General features: G+C 30.6%; 2 protein-coding genes across 2 annotated transcripts; both read right to left on the bottom strand.

The window, feature by feature from the left end:
- Positions 1-1,525: 1,525 nt before the first annotated feature.
- On the bottom strand, positions 1,526-6,124 carry TBL13 (TRICHOME BIREFRINGENCE-LIKE 13). The gene is made up of 6 exons (XM_039050410.2): positions 5,594-6,124; positions 4,786-4,963; positions 3,826-3,966; positions 3,212-3,332; positions 2,504-2,638; positions 1,526-2,043 (listed from the first exon to the last, which is right to left on the bottom strand). The coding sequence occupies exons 1-6, from the start codon at positions 6,012-6,014 to the stop codon at positions 1,786-1,788; spliced, it is 1,254 nt and encodes a 417-aa protein (XP_038906338.1). The 5' UTR covers positions 6,015-6,124; the 3' UTR covers positions 1,526-1,785.
- A 4,977-nt stretch (positions 6,125-11,101) lies between these two features.
- Positions 11,102-14,858, bottom strand: LOC120091821 (putative pectin methylesterase CGR3). The gene is made up of 7 exons (XM_039049964.2): positions 14,723-14,858; positions 13,972-14,139; positions 13,767-13,806; positions 13,348-13,389; positions 12,289-12,666; positions 12,103-12,155; positions 11,102-11,450 (listed from the first exon to the last, which is right to left on the bottom strand). The coding sequence occupies exons 2-7, from the start codon at positions 14,122-14,124 to the stop codon at positions 11,301-11,303; spliced, it is 816 nt and encodes a 271-aa protein (XP_038905892.1). The 5' UTR covers positions 14,125-14,139; positions 14,723-14,858; the 3' UTR covers positions 11,102-11,300.
- Between the last annotated feature and the right edge of the window lie 477 nt (positions 14,859-15,335).

The raw sequence follows: 15,335 nt of genomic DNA, 5'->3' as shown, positions 1-15,335 counted from the left end.
AAATACATTTTAAAAGTATTTTAAAACCTATTTTGAATAGTTGTCAAGTACGTCATTTTTTTTAGAATGACTTATTTTCAAAATTAAATGCTTAAAAAGTTAAACCAAACACACCCTTAAATTGGAGTTTTTCATACGTTTGTAAAAGTACTGAAAAAGAAAATTTCCATTTGATGAGACAAGGGTTTTTTTTTTTTTACTAAGGTAAGATTTGTTCATAGACAATCCATATTGAGTGTGATCTCACTATATTTCTTTTTTGTTTTTAAAGCTTTTTATTGTCATTTCCAAACTTGAAATTAGTGGGGGGGTTCTTGTGAGAGGGGAGAACGGGTGGACAGTCTGCTTGGTTCGCAATTCAAATTCTATTTTATGTTTTAAATTTACTAAATTTAGTGGATATGTATTTGCAGACAACCCATTCTGAAAACAACATTTTTATGTTTTCATTACATCCAGAATTTGAATTTTAAAATTTAAAATGCAGAATTATATTAAATAAAGTTTAAACATTTAGAAATATAGTATATGTCAAGGTATAACTCAATTCAGTTTTAAAAAAATTAAAAATTTTGATTATGTAATATATTATAAATTAGGTTAAATTCCATATTCAGTCTCTATGATTTAGATAAAGTTAAAAGTTAGTCCGTATGGTTTTAAAATTTAGATTTTAATTCCTATGATTTGATATAACTTCATATATAGTCTCTATGGTTTGTTAAATCCTTTTAAATAATCCCTACCGTAAGGACTATTTATGAAACTTTTATCAAACCATATGGGGTAAATTCTAATTTATCAACCTAAATTCTAACTTTTTCCAAACTATAGGGACAAAATTTTCAATTCATCCTATAAATTATATATTATACAAAATAATAATTTAAAATTTTTTTAACATAAACTATGTTCATAAATAAATTATTAATAGTTTATTATCAACTAATATTTAATGGATAATTACAACTAGTTTGCAATTGTTTAAATTTGAATCCAATTTCTGAATTCTACTACTAAATACATATTTGAAAACATAAAATATAACTCAGTTTTTATTTAACCCCTTATTTTCAAATTTCTGTTTTCAAATTCTCTACCAAATAAGCTAAGCCTCTCTATTTACAACTTCCGTATATATGATCCATTCCTACTCATTAATGTTCATGGTTTTAATTATTTTTAGAATTGTCTAAATAAAAATAAATAAATAAAAACTTATTAAACTTAAAAAAAAGATAAGTAAATTGAATTCTTTAACTCAACTTCAAAAAAAAAAAAAAAAAAAAAAATTCATAAGTAACACAGTTTCGATTTTAAAAACATTTATGAAAAAAAATTAAAAAGGTGAAAATTAGGCTCATAAGAAGCTTAAATTTATATCAGCCAAAAATAAAAATTCAAACGATTATCAAACGAAAGCCTGCATTTTTCACTAGGGAACATGTGAACCAAAGACTTAGAGTGTCTCCAAATATCTCACGCCTTTAATCACTAAGCCACCCTCGAACTATACACAGCATGGTTATCGAATGGAACTTTTTCCAATATTCAAATTTAATTATAAGCTTTCATGAATTCAATATTTTTCCTCATTGCAAATAACCAACAATATTGAGGAGCATCCTAAATTTTAAAACCTGATAACCAAGTTGAGAAAATTAATTCGCAAAAAGGGAAGAATCCTTCTCCTCAATCCTACAAAGTTTCAATAAATATACGACCCAAAAGCACTTGTAACAGATCAAAAAGAATTAAATTTCAAGGTGTTAAGGGAAAATTATATTAACGTCTAATGTTGTATAGATGCTGTATGAACAAGTCGTTCCATGTATCGGTGAGTCCCGGCAAGCACCAGTGCATACAATCGTCGTGCTTCTTTCCACCAGCTGAGGCAGGATGTGCATCTGCTCTCAACTCACTCATGGGAGTTATGTTCAAAATATGGAAACTAGTTCCATTAAGGGCCTTGAAAAGGTGCTCATTTACGAGTCGAACCTCGGCATTGGTTCTGTTATTCGTCAGCGAGAACAGATCCTCGGCCTGAAAAGGAAAACTAAACTTTGAGACAATTCATTTCATTAAGGAAAAGTATGGGAAGAGGCCCAGAATGATAAATTTAAGGCTAAATTGGGGGAGGAAAAAAAAACCCTTAAACTTTGCCTTATGTATCAAATGTAACATAATAATATTCTCCAGGAACTTCGTAAACATTTCAAAACTACACTTGAGTAGAAATTTTTTACAAATTTTGAACGTAAAGTGGGACGTAGAACTTAGTGGTGGCAAACTTGACGGTGTGGCAATCCATTTTCGTTCTAGGTCACCATTACACTATTCTAAGTCCCAATTTCCTTCTAAAATTATATAAATAGTAGTTTTGAAACATTCATGAAAAGTAATATTCCAACTTTTGACAAGTTCAAGAGTACATTTTTATAACTTAACCTAAATTTAAGTCTAAGATTTCTTAGAATATAGAAACGAAATCTGAATCGGCCACCTGTTGAGGAGATAGAGGCTGCTGCCGCTGGCAAGAACCACCTTGGTACCAGTCACCTCCTTCAAAGTGCCTAGGTGATTGCGTACGGAAGAATTTGATTGCACCAGCTGGCATTTTTTGCTCCACATATGATATCTATGATGAACAGATCACTCACAAAATGGTAAAACAAAAATGAGATACAGCACAATTCTTTCCTCTTGTTTTGTACAATGTCAGTTTCTTGATAGTTTATATCTCTACAGCAAAGATTGTTCATAATCAACTCCTAATTGAGCACAAGGCGATGGTTTATGCACATCTCAACAAATCAATAGCACAACTACCGATCTAGTTATAAAATATTTTGGTGTTCGGAAGTTTTTAGGATATTTGATATTATATCGAAGATACGACCATCAAGGCTTAAAGGTAAACAATGCAGTCCATTGCCCCTCCATCTACTGAGCCAGAAAATCGAATTGTTATGAATTTGAGGTGAAAATTTTATCTAAACTATTAAACTACGACTTGAAAACAACTCGTGGTGATCTAGAATTTATAAGGGGAAATGTTTACACCTAATTGAACATGACTCAGTCCCCTAAAAAGTTTCTAGCTAGGAAAATTATCTAAAAACAAGTTGACAGTTTACCTCACACAGTCAAGACTCGAGAAAAGTTGACAGATCAAATTGAAATCCAAAAGAAGAAACAAAAAACTATATACCATATATTTCAGAACCATATCGAAGCCAACATCAGGAGGTACCGGAGGGATGATAGGCAAACCCTTTTCGAAAAAAAGCATGGGTGATTTTACAGGATCAAATTTTGAAGGCGCCCACCACCTATTTGAAGCAAACAAAAAAGTTCAAATTATCTATCTACAAAATAAATGAAAACTTGATAGCCGATGAATTTGAAAGGAAATATTTAAAAAAAAAAAAAAAAAAAAAAAAAAAACGAAGATTGAAAAAGAAGTGAACATAGTTTTGGACTAATATAAGATATGAACAGCATTCTAGTACAGTCCAATCATCTTAATTCTTTCGACTGCAACAGTTGAAATTTCCTGCTATCCAGATGGATAAAAACATCACAAGAGCTTATGGAAATAATTTCAATAACAAAATGTTCTTGATTACTAGAACTTAGTCCTATCATGATGTGGTTCTCCTACACTATCATACTTCTTCATTATACCAAGTTCCGCGAAGTCGGAATCGTGTATGTATTTCCATCACCAAGACCCCCATCCCCCCAACTTAAATTGTACAATAAATAAATCATTGTTGTCATAGCATGATAGCTGAAAGGAATTGGAAAAACAAATGTAAGTACCAATGTCCGGTGTTAAAGACTAAAATGTCATGGAAATTTGGGGCCTCTATCCATGAACTTTCTGGAATGTCAACATCGACTCTGTATCCTCCTTTATATCCCAGAGATTCTAAGTTACCACCGTCAGTGTTAGCTGACCACCTGACTCAAATAGAAGCAGGAACAGATAATGTTAATTATTAACCGCCAGGGAACTTCTAAAAGACAAGTACAATGCAAATGTGAGAAGTGAGAATCAAGCAAATTAACCGATCAATGGCCTCTATACAACACACATGTACTTGAAAAGAATATAAAAATAAAAATAAAAACAGCTTGAAAAATGTCTAAAAGCTTTTACAGTGAGAGTAGTATAGGGCTTACAGACACGTTGTTTAAATGAGTTTTTATACAATAAATGTTTGGAACAGAGTTGAGCATGAAGCTCTTCAAACACATACGACTTCCCGATTTTTTATTTTATTTTTTTTTTTTTTTTTTTTGGTTAAGAAACAAATTTGCACAAAAGAATGAAAAGTATAAAAGAAGAAGGAAAGTCATTAACCCACTTCAGAACAAACTCAACTAAGACCTTCTGCCAACATTTTCTGGGCGAAAGAGCCAATGGAGAAAAAGATAATCCTGACTTTCCTTATTTTCGTTGCTTCATTAAATTGAACCTACAAAATCCACTTTATGACAAAAGTGAAGATTTAATGTCCCTCACAGGAAAACAGTCAATTCCAAATTTGCCACTCCTATACATAACAACATTGTATTCATGAACAATCCTAAGACCAGCTACTCTCAGCCCTTCTCATCTATCCAGTTTTCTTCTCTGTTGATAACAATTTTCTAAGGGCGGAGAATATCCTAATTCCTAACGGATGAAAGGTGATGAGGAAACAGAAAAGCTTGATGGTTACAATATAAGAATTGATGGCAAACAACAAATCAAAGTTCGATGTTTACATTACTTACCAACCATATCGTGCCAGAATATTCGTTCTATGATATGCAATAGTAAGATTGTATTTCAGAAATGAAAATCCACGATCTGCACCAGCTGGACGCCACTTTTTCACTTCTCCAGGCACACGTTTCAGAGAACAAAAAAGTGAAACAAACATGTTCCTATTTAAGGAGTCGCCAACAAACCCTGCACTGCAGAACATTCATAAAGTCCATATCTAGCACAATAACAGACATAGACTGATCAAATAAAAAAGCATTCAATATGTGAAGAATACAGATAAAAGATCAAATGTACCATCTACTAACATGGAACTAAAGTAAGAATAGAAGGTCCTGCATTTGAAGTTCCACCAAATTTTCAAGCTCACCATATGAGAGTTTAAAGATGTTATAACCCGCCAGCTTCACTGATGTATTTTACTCTCCACATTCGCCCCAGAGACCAATTACATGTTAACTGTGAACTGTAATTATGAAAAGAAACGTTTGTAGCTTTTGCTAAACGAAAAGAGAATTTGGCAGTTTCAACTAGGCAACGCTCAGGACTTGAATACGCTTAACCAATAAAGTGCAAACTGCTTTGTATACAACATGCCAAACACTTCAACTTCATAACAATTAAACACAAGCACAAAGCAATTTGGCAATTTCAACTAGGCAACGCTCAGGAACTTGATTACGCTTAACTAATAAAGTGCAAACTGCTTTTTATACTACAAGCCAAACACTTCAACTTCATAACAATTAAGCACAAGCACATAGCAATACGCGGAAAGATGTTGCAGCATGAATAAAAGGGAGACCAAGAGAGTACCGATGTTAGTATTTCTGAACTTCTCAAGAAAGGAAACCGGATCAAAATGTGGAAGATCACATTGCTTCGGCTTCCAATGCCAGTTAGTGATATCGAGCGCATTGGATTTGTTCGCCGCAAAGCAGTTCCAGCCTTTGAATATCTCTTTGCAGGTGTGGTCGTACGTGGAGGTTCTCAAATTCGGATCGCGGACCCAACTTCCATCAGAATAATCACACGAGCCTCCCCCAGCCGCCTTGGATCTCCCGGATCTAATGCCGTTGATGAATTGGAAGCTCTGACGCGGTGGTGGAGTCACGGAGGTTTTGTAGAATACCGAGAGAGCGAGAAAAATGGAAACGAAGCAGATAAGAGAGAGTAAGGGGAAAAGAGGAACTTGCTTCGCTTGATAACGACGATGGTGGCTCTCCGTCACCGCCATGGCCGGAGCCGGAGCTTCCAGCCCCACACGCTGGCATTTTTATATATTTCTCATTAGCTATATTATAAAATAAATAAATAAATAATATTCCAATTATTTTTAAAATATCATCCCCTTCTCCAATTCACTAACTCCACCACTTATATATTTCTGAACCTGTTTTTAGATTATTTGATACATATAATATAAATTCTAAAAGGTTAAAAATCACTTTTAAAGACAATTTAAATTAAAGTTTTAAATATGTAGATGAATTAAGTATGGTAGGAATAAAAAGCCTAAGAATAAGATTGCTGGGAATAGAGATATCACGGGGCGGACGTGGACGGGAAGTTCTCCCCGACCCCATCCCCGCACTCTATTTCAATCACCATCTCTGCAAATTCCTCACGCGGATCGGGACAGGAAATTCATGAGGATCGAATTTTTAGTAGAGAAAAATTTTCATTTCTTTTTTTAATTTTTTAACAACTTTTAAATAATTTATGCTCAATCTATGAAAATCTATTAGTCAAATGGGTCATTTCCAGTGCATTCTTTTCAAATAAAAAATTATAAATTTTTCTAATAAAAACAATATTATTTTATGTGTAAAGATATACTCAAAAATTTAACCCCATAATTTCTAAATTTTAAATATTACAAATCTAACCTTCAATTTAAACATTATAACAAGTAATAAAAATTTTAAATATTAAAAATATACATATCTTAAAAATGTATTAAAGTGAGGAAAGTAAAAAATAAATATCGGTGGATGTTATGAATTTTATAGTATATATATATATATATATATATATATATATATATATAATGTGGTATTATATGTATTATGGATATGGATTATTATATGTATGTCATATGTGTGTTAGTTTAGTATATATATTCATTGGGGCAGAGACGGGTCAGGGTCAGAGAATGTAATCCTCATCCCCGTTTAGTCAACAGGGAAAAAATCTTCTCCATTCCCTCTCTCATTCCTTGTCTAGCTGGAAATCAAGGATGACCGTGTTTGGTTGTACACGATAATGTTATCAAATTTTTATGGTAGCAAATTAGTTTTGTATTTTATTTATAAAATTAATTATAGACAACTCTATAAATTTTTGATAAATTAATTGATAAACAATAAATTTAATTTAAAGTTTTGAGCAAAATTAATTATTTAATTATTAAATAATAATATTAATTAAATTATTAATTACAAATATTTGTAAAATGAGTAATTAATAATTAAAGTTACTTGATTATATAATTTGATATATCAATTTGATGAATTTATATAAATATGATGTATTAATTAATAAAACAATCAAAATCAGTTTAAAAAAATAAATATAACATTTTGTAATTATAAAATAATAGACTATAATTAATCAATGATAAACTAATTATAAAAATTAAAAAAATAATTTCATAAAATATTAATTATAATGATAATTAATTAACTACATGTATAATTTATCAATTAAGTAATAGTATTATGGTTTAATATATAGTTAATTAATTAATGAATCTGGAGTAGTTAAATTCAAATATTATAATTTAAATTTTGAAATAATTTTATAAATTATAAAATTAATATTTATATATTAATTAATTTTAACAATATAAAAGAAAAGAAAAACTCATAAAAGGAGAGAGGGAGTGAGTATCGAGAAAACCTATACTTTTTGATGAGTATATAAGGAACGTATGAGAATAGCTTATTCTTATATCTAAAACTTTAAAACTTCTATCAAACAAGGGATGTGTATCCCTTATCCATTCTCACTCTTATTTCCATCTCAATTCCCTCAATCCAAACGCCCTCTTAATTCCTAAACTTTCATAAAAGTTACAAAATGACATTTTTATGTTTTTGTTATAACTTGATTTTAAATTTTTAAACGTTAAATAAAATGCATAAAGATACATGTGAAGCTAAAAACTCAATTCATTTTTTAGAATTTAAATTTATATTATGCAATGTATTGTAAATTATATAATGTTAACAATAATAATTATATGAAATTTTTTAACATAAAATTTGTTCATAAATAAATTAACAATAATTTAATATTTTAGTGAATAACTATAATTAGTTTTATGAAATATAATATCAAACACATTTTAAGAAAACGTTTAAATTAAAATCCATTTTTTTAATCAATAACCAAACACGTAACTGAAATTATGTAATACAACTATATTTTCATTTAGTTTCTTGTTTTCAAATGCTCTATCAAACAGACCTTAAATGTCTCAGAATCGAAGAAAATTGAGATGTTTATTGTGTGTCATTATTTTAAAATGAAAATTGAAATTTGAAGCTATGTTGTTCCATAAATACGTGTTTGGCAGACAATCTAAAAACATTATGTGATCTAAATGGTACAAATTTTGAAAACAATTGTAAGATTTCATTGTATTTAGATTCTGAATTTTAAATTTTAAAATACAAAATTATATTAAATAAAGATAAATACGTAGTACGTCAAGTTATAAACTCAATTCATTTTTTTTTAATTAAAATATGTATTAGGTTAAAAAAAAAACCTTAACATATAGGAAAAAAATACATTTTTGGTCCCTAGATTTTTTGTCTAGTTTATATTCAATCTCTAGTTTTCAAAATATTACAAATTTAGTCTTTAAGTTTTGAGTTTTGTTTTAATTTGGTTCATATGTTTCAAAAATGCTATAAATTTACCCTTGACATTAGAGTTCTGCTTCAATTTGGTCCCTATGGTTCAAGATTTACACTTTTAACTTTAATTTTTTTTTTTACTAAATACTAATTTTTCGTCTTTAGAGTTAATTTATGTTAATAAACTAAAAATCGTTAAAAGAATTATATTTTATTAAATTTCATTATTTTTTATCACTTTTAAAATTAAATTTAAAATTTCACTTCATAATTATTTTTAATTAATTAATCTAAATTGATGTCAATGATTGAAAATGAGTTTTTAATGAAAAAATGTGGTTAAAAATGTAAAATATAGAAATTCATGGACCAAATTGAAACAAAACTCAAATTTGAAAGGTAAAATTGTAACATTTTGAAACTTAGTGACTAAAAGTGTGTTTAGAATACATTTTCAAGTTTAATTTTAAAAACTTAGACTAAAACTTAGATGAAAGTTTTCTTTCTTTCTTTCTTTCTTTTTTCTTTTTTTTTTTTGGCGCAAAAATGAGTAAGAATGTATGAAGAATAAGGGAAGAGAGAGGGAGAAGATGGAAGATGAAAAAAATGTAAAAACCAATCATTAGTGACTGGTAGTAGGCAATGGGTGATGGAAAAGATTTGACAATTCACTACTAGAACAATTGTTGCAATGTTTTATAAAGGAGTTCATTTTATATTTTATTTTTGTGAAAATGAAGAATGAGAAAGGAATGAGAAATCCAGGGAGGGGAGGGGAAAAAATCACAAACGCCTAGCAATCACGGGCGATTAGTCGATGGTGTCGGTCATCGACAATCATGATAGTTGGCCAATGGTTAAAACCGGCTATTATTGTCAACAACAATCACTATTATGAGGTTATAAATAAATGAAGATTTTCCTCAAATCCATTGCATTTATTTAAAAACAAATAAATTGAAGTGTACAAACGTGAGCTTGGCTTCAAATGTCAGACTCCTAATTCCAAACTCGAGGTAAACACCCCATAAATATTATAGTAAATATAGTTTTCAAATATTTAAGAATGTCAAAAGATTATGATTTCCTTTTTCAATATTGCATTTCTCATCTCTAAGAAGTTTTATTCTTTTCCTTTTAGTTACAATCTCTCAAAAGTCATAATATTCTTCCCACTAAATGAAAGGGCTCTTTGGCTTTCCATAAGTATTAATTAAATTAAACAAAACCCAAGTTATCATTTTCTTAAGTAGATGAATGATCTAGAATAGGGAGAGCAAATGAAATCCACTCCTAACCTCCACTTTCTTCCTCTTTTTCATTGTTTTGTTGTTTTCTTTCTTGTTGTCTTGCTCACGCTCTCTCTTCTTAGTCTCCTCTCTCTCATTCATTCTCAATATTCTCTCACTTCTTTTCGAGCAACATTATGATAGCCAATGACAACACCTCTACAACGTCTCGGTAGTCCACGACAAATAGAAAAAGGAAAAATGGAGAATGGTCAAAGCAAAAGACGGAAGGAAAATTGAGTAGAGGAAAAAGAAAACCGAGAATAGTTTTGTAACTTTAGCTAATGATGATGTAAGCAAGAGTGCAAAATTCTTAAGTTTGAAAAAATGGACAAAAAGTTATTTTGGTGTTTGAGATTAGGTCTTCAATCAATTGTCTTTCCTTTTTCCCATATTTTTATTAAACATTTTTTTTACTGGATAGCTAAAGTAAAATTAGAGATGACTTGATGAAACATACTCGTCAATTTTATTATTATTATTTGGATGCACATACAAAACACAAATAGGTGATCATAAACATGATATATGAACATAATCTTGATTGTGACAACCATAAATTATTGTTATGTCTGACCAACAATCGAAACTTAGTAGTTAGAATTTAGACAAAAACAATTTATGTACAAAGCTTTAGGACATAATTATTTTGATGATATTGTTAAGCCTTTAAATAATAGGTAATGATTAGGTCCAATCTAGATTTCACCTATTTCCATACAACCTCCTCATTTATTATCTAGCAAAAATAAGTAACAATTTAATTTAATTTTTTTTTAAATCCAAATTTTTTTTAAAAAAGAACGGATTACAAAAAGATAAGTGTAACCCAACCAGCATAGGAGTATTTTTCTTAAGAACATCTTTTAAAACCCTTCCCCTCCACAGCTCTATCCTGCCAAGAGAATGGACACTCCAATTCTTAGAATTGCTAAAAGAGTTGCAAACACTTTGGTAGGAAAAAACCCAAGCTTACTATTAGCATCAAAATCAAGGGCAAAATATTCCTTACTCCATCTACCAAGAAAAAACAGAAAAAAGAAAACTGTTTCTTACTCCCATCCCTTCCTTATCTCCTCCATGTGAAAGAAAGGATCCCCCATTTTGCAAGCATTCATCTTTATAAGGGAGAAAAGAATGAACAGAACAGAAGACCCCAAAAACATTGAAAAAAACCATGCCAACTTGTTCAACTGGTAACTTTCATTAAACAAAAGGGCTGATATTTCTCAGACTAAAACTAAAATGAATTTGTGATAAATTTACTATACTAAAATGAATGAGCTGCTCTAATAAATTACCCTGAAACATGGTTTCTACTTGCTATAGAAATTAAACAAAAAATATTTCTAACATTTTAAAATGGTATCATCCTGACTTGAGAAAAAAGATTTGGCAGGCTGGTTTATATGATATATCCCTTAAAATTTTTTTAAACCTCTTTTTGGCAGCTTCATTCTCTTCCAACTTCCTTTGAACTAAATACCTTTTCCACCACGAAGGACTTCGGAGTTTGGCCTGCAAAATTTACAAACAAGATCAAAGCCAAATGGTCATTGCTAATTAGTAGGCAAAATTCCAATGCATGTAAAACTAGTAATTTTTAATTACCAATTGCCTAACTTGAGGATATTTTGCTTATTGATTCAAGTATGAAACACATTCTAAACCAAGCTTAAAGTTACTATGGCAATGGCAAACATTTTTGCCTCCCAAAAAGTAGAATATATTCTATAATTTCTATGTAGTTTCTTGGCAATCACATTTTGTTTCAGAATATGCAATGCGAGTGATCAAACGTCACCGGAATGTTTCAAAGTCATGGTCCATGTTCATTCAACATTTAACTTGTGTGAATCAAATCAAATTTCCTGACAATCTGTGAGAGTATTATTGGGAGATGCATTAGGAATATTAGTAGGATATCATTAAGGTATAATGGTAATTAGGTAGCGGTCTTGGTTGTAAATAAAGAGAGGTAGGGTTCATGAGGGGAGGTCATATTTTGCAATTATCTATTTTGGTAGATTGTTGGAGAGATGGCTATTGTTATATTGTAATTACTTTTGATATTGCAGTGCATTTTTATCTTTGTGTTTCGTGTTGTTTACTTGTAATTGAGAACCTAACACAATCTAAGAGGCACAGACTTCAGTTCCATAATTCTAACCTCGCGGTTGAATTTGTATCTGGTAAATTCTGTAATTGGATAATCTGGATAACCTGCATTACATTGAAAAAGAGAAAAATGAGAAGCATAGTAGTTTGAGATTAAAAGCATCAGAAATTATGTTAAAGTCAACTCTTAACTCAAGATTTTTGAATCTATAAAACAAAACTATAATAAGGGGTTTACCAGCAAATATGATAACACCATCTCTAGATACCCTCATCAACTCAGGAATTGTGCTGTTAAGGTATCGCGGAGAGAAATATTCCAAAGTATCGGAAATTATAACATGAGAAAATGAATTTTCCCTGTAAGGCAGAGAAAATTTCATATCGGCAACACGGATGATGCCTTTATGAATGAGATCCCAGCAATAAAAGTCACTACCGTCAGAGCCATATGGTTCCACACCCCAAGCTTCATATTCCTCTTCGTCTATGAGTAATTCGGACATCATCGAACAAGTATCAGGGCCAACGTATAAAACTTTGGTCATGCTATCATCATATACTTCCCTTAGAAGTGGTATCATTGTTTGAACTTCCAAACTGCAAAAGGTCTGGCCTGCCATTATGCACTAGCAATATTAGATCTATGATAGATACCTTGTCAAGGAACGAGGGTGATAGTGTTTGTATGTGTTTGTATACGCCTGTACTTATAAAATCAGTAAATAATTTTTATAAATGAGAATGATCGAAACACTAACAATACATTTATGCATAAAGATCTTCATAGTAATTCTCAAGTCCCGGAGTCCAAATGTCTAAATCCGTGAAGAAAATTCAGCTGTCTAACTTAAGCAAAGTCGAGGCTTTTCTCTAGAAATTTTCAAACAAATAACAGAACACAAAATAAGTAATTATAACAGCTACAAGAAATAATAAATCTTATGTCTCTAGTCTAACCCTCTACTTTTTCCCTTAACCTCTTCTTTTCTTTTTCTTTTTTTTTTTTCTTTTTTTTTCTTTTAATTCCTTGGGCCCTGCTACAGATTGTTGATAGATCACCTAGCAGTAGAGGAATTTGTTCAAATCTCAGGAATTCTAGACGCATTACACAGTTTAATATCACTAATCCCATGCTAAAAACAGACATTTAGGTTATAAACAAGGTCAAAAATCCAATTTCACAATTTTAACCAAGGTTGATAGTTGAATTATTATCAGTACAGCAATGCTGCAATATCATTGTACAAAGTCGTTGTATAAACTTCAGTGACTTCGAAAGATAAAGACAGAATACCTTCAACTTCATTGTCAGCCTCCAAATGGCTCGTCTGCCCACCTACCATGAGAAGAAGAAGAAGAAGAAGAAAATTATATATCCAGATTAACAACATAAAATACTAAATAACCGTGAAAGCTAGCAATTTTGTTCCTTCTTGTTATTTTGTCATCAACATTTGCCCCATTCAAGACCTACCTCGGCTAACACATTTGACTTTAGTTCTGTCTATGACAACAATCTAATGTACATATTTGAAGTTACGATCCATTTGATGAACAAGTTTTGGCAAATAACATTAAAAATTAAAATGTTTACTTTTTTAAAAGTTTGGAAACTAAAATGGGATTTAATAACCTGTCGCTTCATCGTGTGGGCATCCAACCAACTAAATTAACTTAGCTACTATCTCGTCAAGTATAGTAACAAATACGAACCTGATGCATGATAGAGATATCCTAGAGCAAGGGTTATGACCTGAAAATTACAGAAATTATTTTTTCAATCCTAAATTAGATATCTTTCAGAACCAAACAAATAAAAAAGTCATTCCCATTCAACAAATAAATGTTTTGAATATGTGAACTAAGTATAGTAACTAAAAAAGGAAGGGAAGAGCTGTAAAATCGTAGAAAGAAGTACCATTATCAGAAGACCTATTAATAATAAAAGTGATGATAGTGACCTATAACGATCTGAACTTATGTATCGACTGGCTCCACGAACAACATAGGTACGCACTGGATTTTGTCTCAATGGCACCGTATTTAATATAGAAACTTCAAAGCTATCCATGTCTGAGATAGAACGCTGTATGAAATGTTTTCCAGCATCAGAATAACTGGAATTTCTATAGAATCATCCCTTCAAAATTAATGACTATAACAATATTCTTCCTCCGATTTATATATCACATGCACCAACCATTCCTCCATTCTCTTAACCTATCTCACATAATACAATAAGCTCGAGTGATGTCTTTATCCTACCACACCATAAATGTGATGTAAACCAAATTACGAAGACACAATCAAACGAACTACAAATTTCGAGTCATTAAGCTTCATAGCAAAACCAAACCAGTACAATGAATACTGAATTTCATCAAGTTAAGGAAAAACCTAACCACATTCCATGTTTGACATCTACTACAGTACTGAACGATCACGATCACACTAAATTCGGAGCAAATATATCACAATCGCTATAATGAATCAACCGTTATGTACTAAAAGTTACATCCTCTTCCAATTAATATCACCTTCAAACAAAGAATTGAATAATTTGGAAGCAAAAGGATGGCGATTCGTAGAGATGAAATGATCGACAGTAAAGAAACAGAATCATCAAATCGGAAGAAGTACAGAATCGGAGGTGGAAGATAGAATAGTACCTCAGGCGAAGGAACTCCGAAGAAAACTGGTAGAATTCTGGAGTTAGTTTCAGATCATAGAACACAATTCAGATCTTTGAAGGACTTCGAATGAACTTTTGGCTCTTGAAAGAACAGAGTTCGCTAGAGAGAGATATGAGTCAGACTTTGGGTCAAATAAATAGCTGCTTTTATACCTTGCGGTACTTAGGACTCGCCCCTCGAGTTGCGCCTCAAAAAAAGAAGCGAAAATTAGTTGAAAATAATAATTATAATAAACAAAATAAAAATTAAGTTCAACAAAAATCTTTTTTTTTTTAGTGTTTTGGTAAATTAAGCTTCCAACCTGAAAAATGGATATTAATGTCTGATAAATAAATATTAAAATAATCTCGTTCGAGAAAACACATATTATTACTATTTTTTTAATAATATGTCATTTTAAATAATTATGTATAATGATATATTTTGTTTACTCTCAATTAATTTTTAAATATTAAAAAATAGTTTTATTTTTTAAAAAATCAATATGCTGTAATTGTTTTTAAAAAATAGATGTATTCAATTTATGAAAAAAAACAAAAAAATATAGATTTGATTTGGTGGAAATAAGATAGATATATGAAATAGATCT

The sequence above is a fragment of the Benincasa hispida genome, chromosome 11 (assembly GCF_027475165.1).
Source record: "Benincasa hispida cultivar pf3 chromosome 11, pf3_genome.v1.1, whole genome shotgun sequence".
Taxonomy (NCBI): domain Eukaryota; kingdom Viridiplantae; phylum Streptophyta; class Magnoliopsida; order Cucurbitales; family Cucurbitaceae; genus Benincasa; species Benincasa hispida.
Note: the sequence above shows the minus strand (reverse complement) of the source record. Positions and strands in the feature narration are given on the sequence as shown.

Bases quoted from the DNA above. Each gene is read 5' to 3' on its own strand.
- LOC120091821 (XM_039049964.2), bottom strand. From the start codon at position 14,124: ATGGATAGCTTTGAAGTTTCTATATTAAATACGGTGCCATTGAGACAA. The intron at 12,667-13,347 runs GTATTCTGTCTT...GCATAATGGCAG, and splicing joins GGCTGACAATGAAGTTGAAG to GCCAGACCTTTTGCAGTTTG. The intron at 11,451-12,102 runs GTTAGAATTATG...TAAATTTTGCAG, and splicing joins GATACAAATTCAACCGCGAG to GCCAAACTCCGAAGTCCTTC.
- TBL13 (XM_039050410.2), bottom strand. From the start codon at position 6,014: ATGGCGGTGACGGAGAGCCACCATCGTCGTTATCAAGCGAAGCAAGTT. The intron at 3,967-4,785 runs GTAAGTAATGTA...TATTTGAGTCAG, and splicing joins ATTCTGGCACGATATGGTTG to GTGGTCAGCTAACACTGACG. The intron at 2,044-2,503 runs GTGGCCGATTCA...TTTCCTTTTCAG, and splicing joins AGCCTCTATCTCCTCAACAG to GCCGAGGATCTGTTCTCGCT.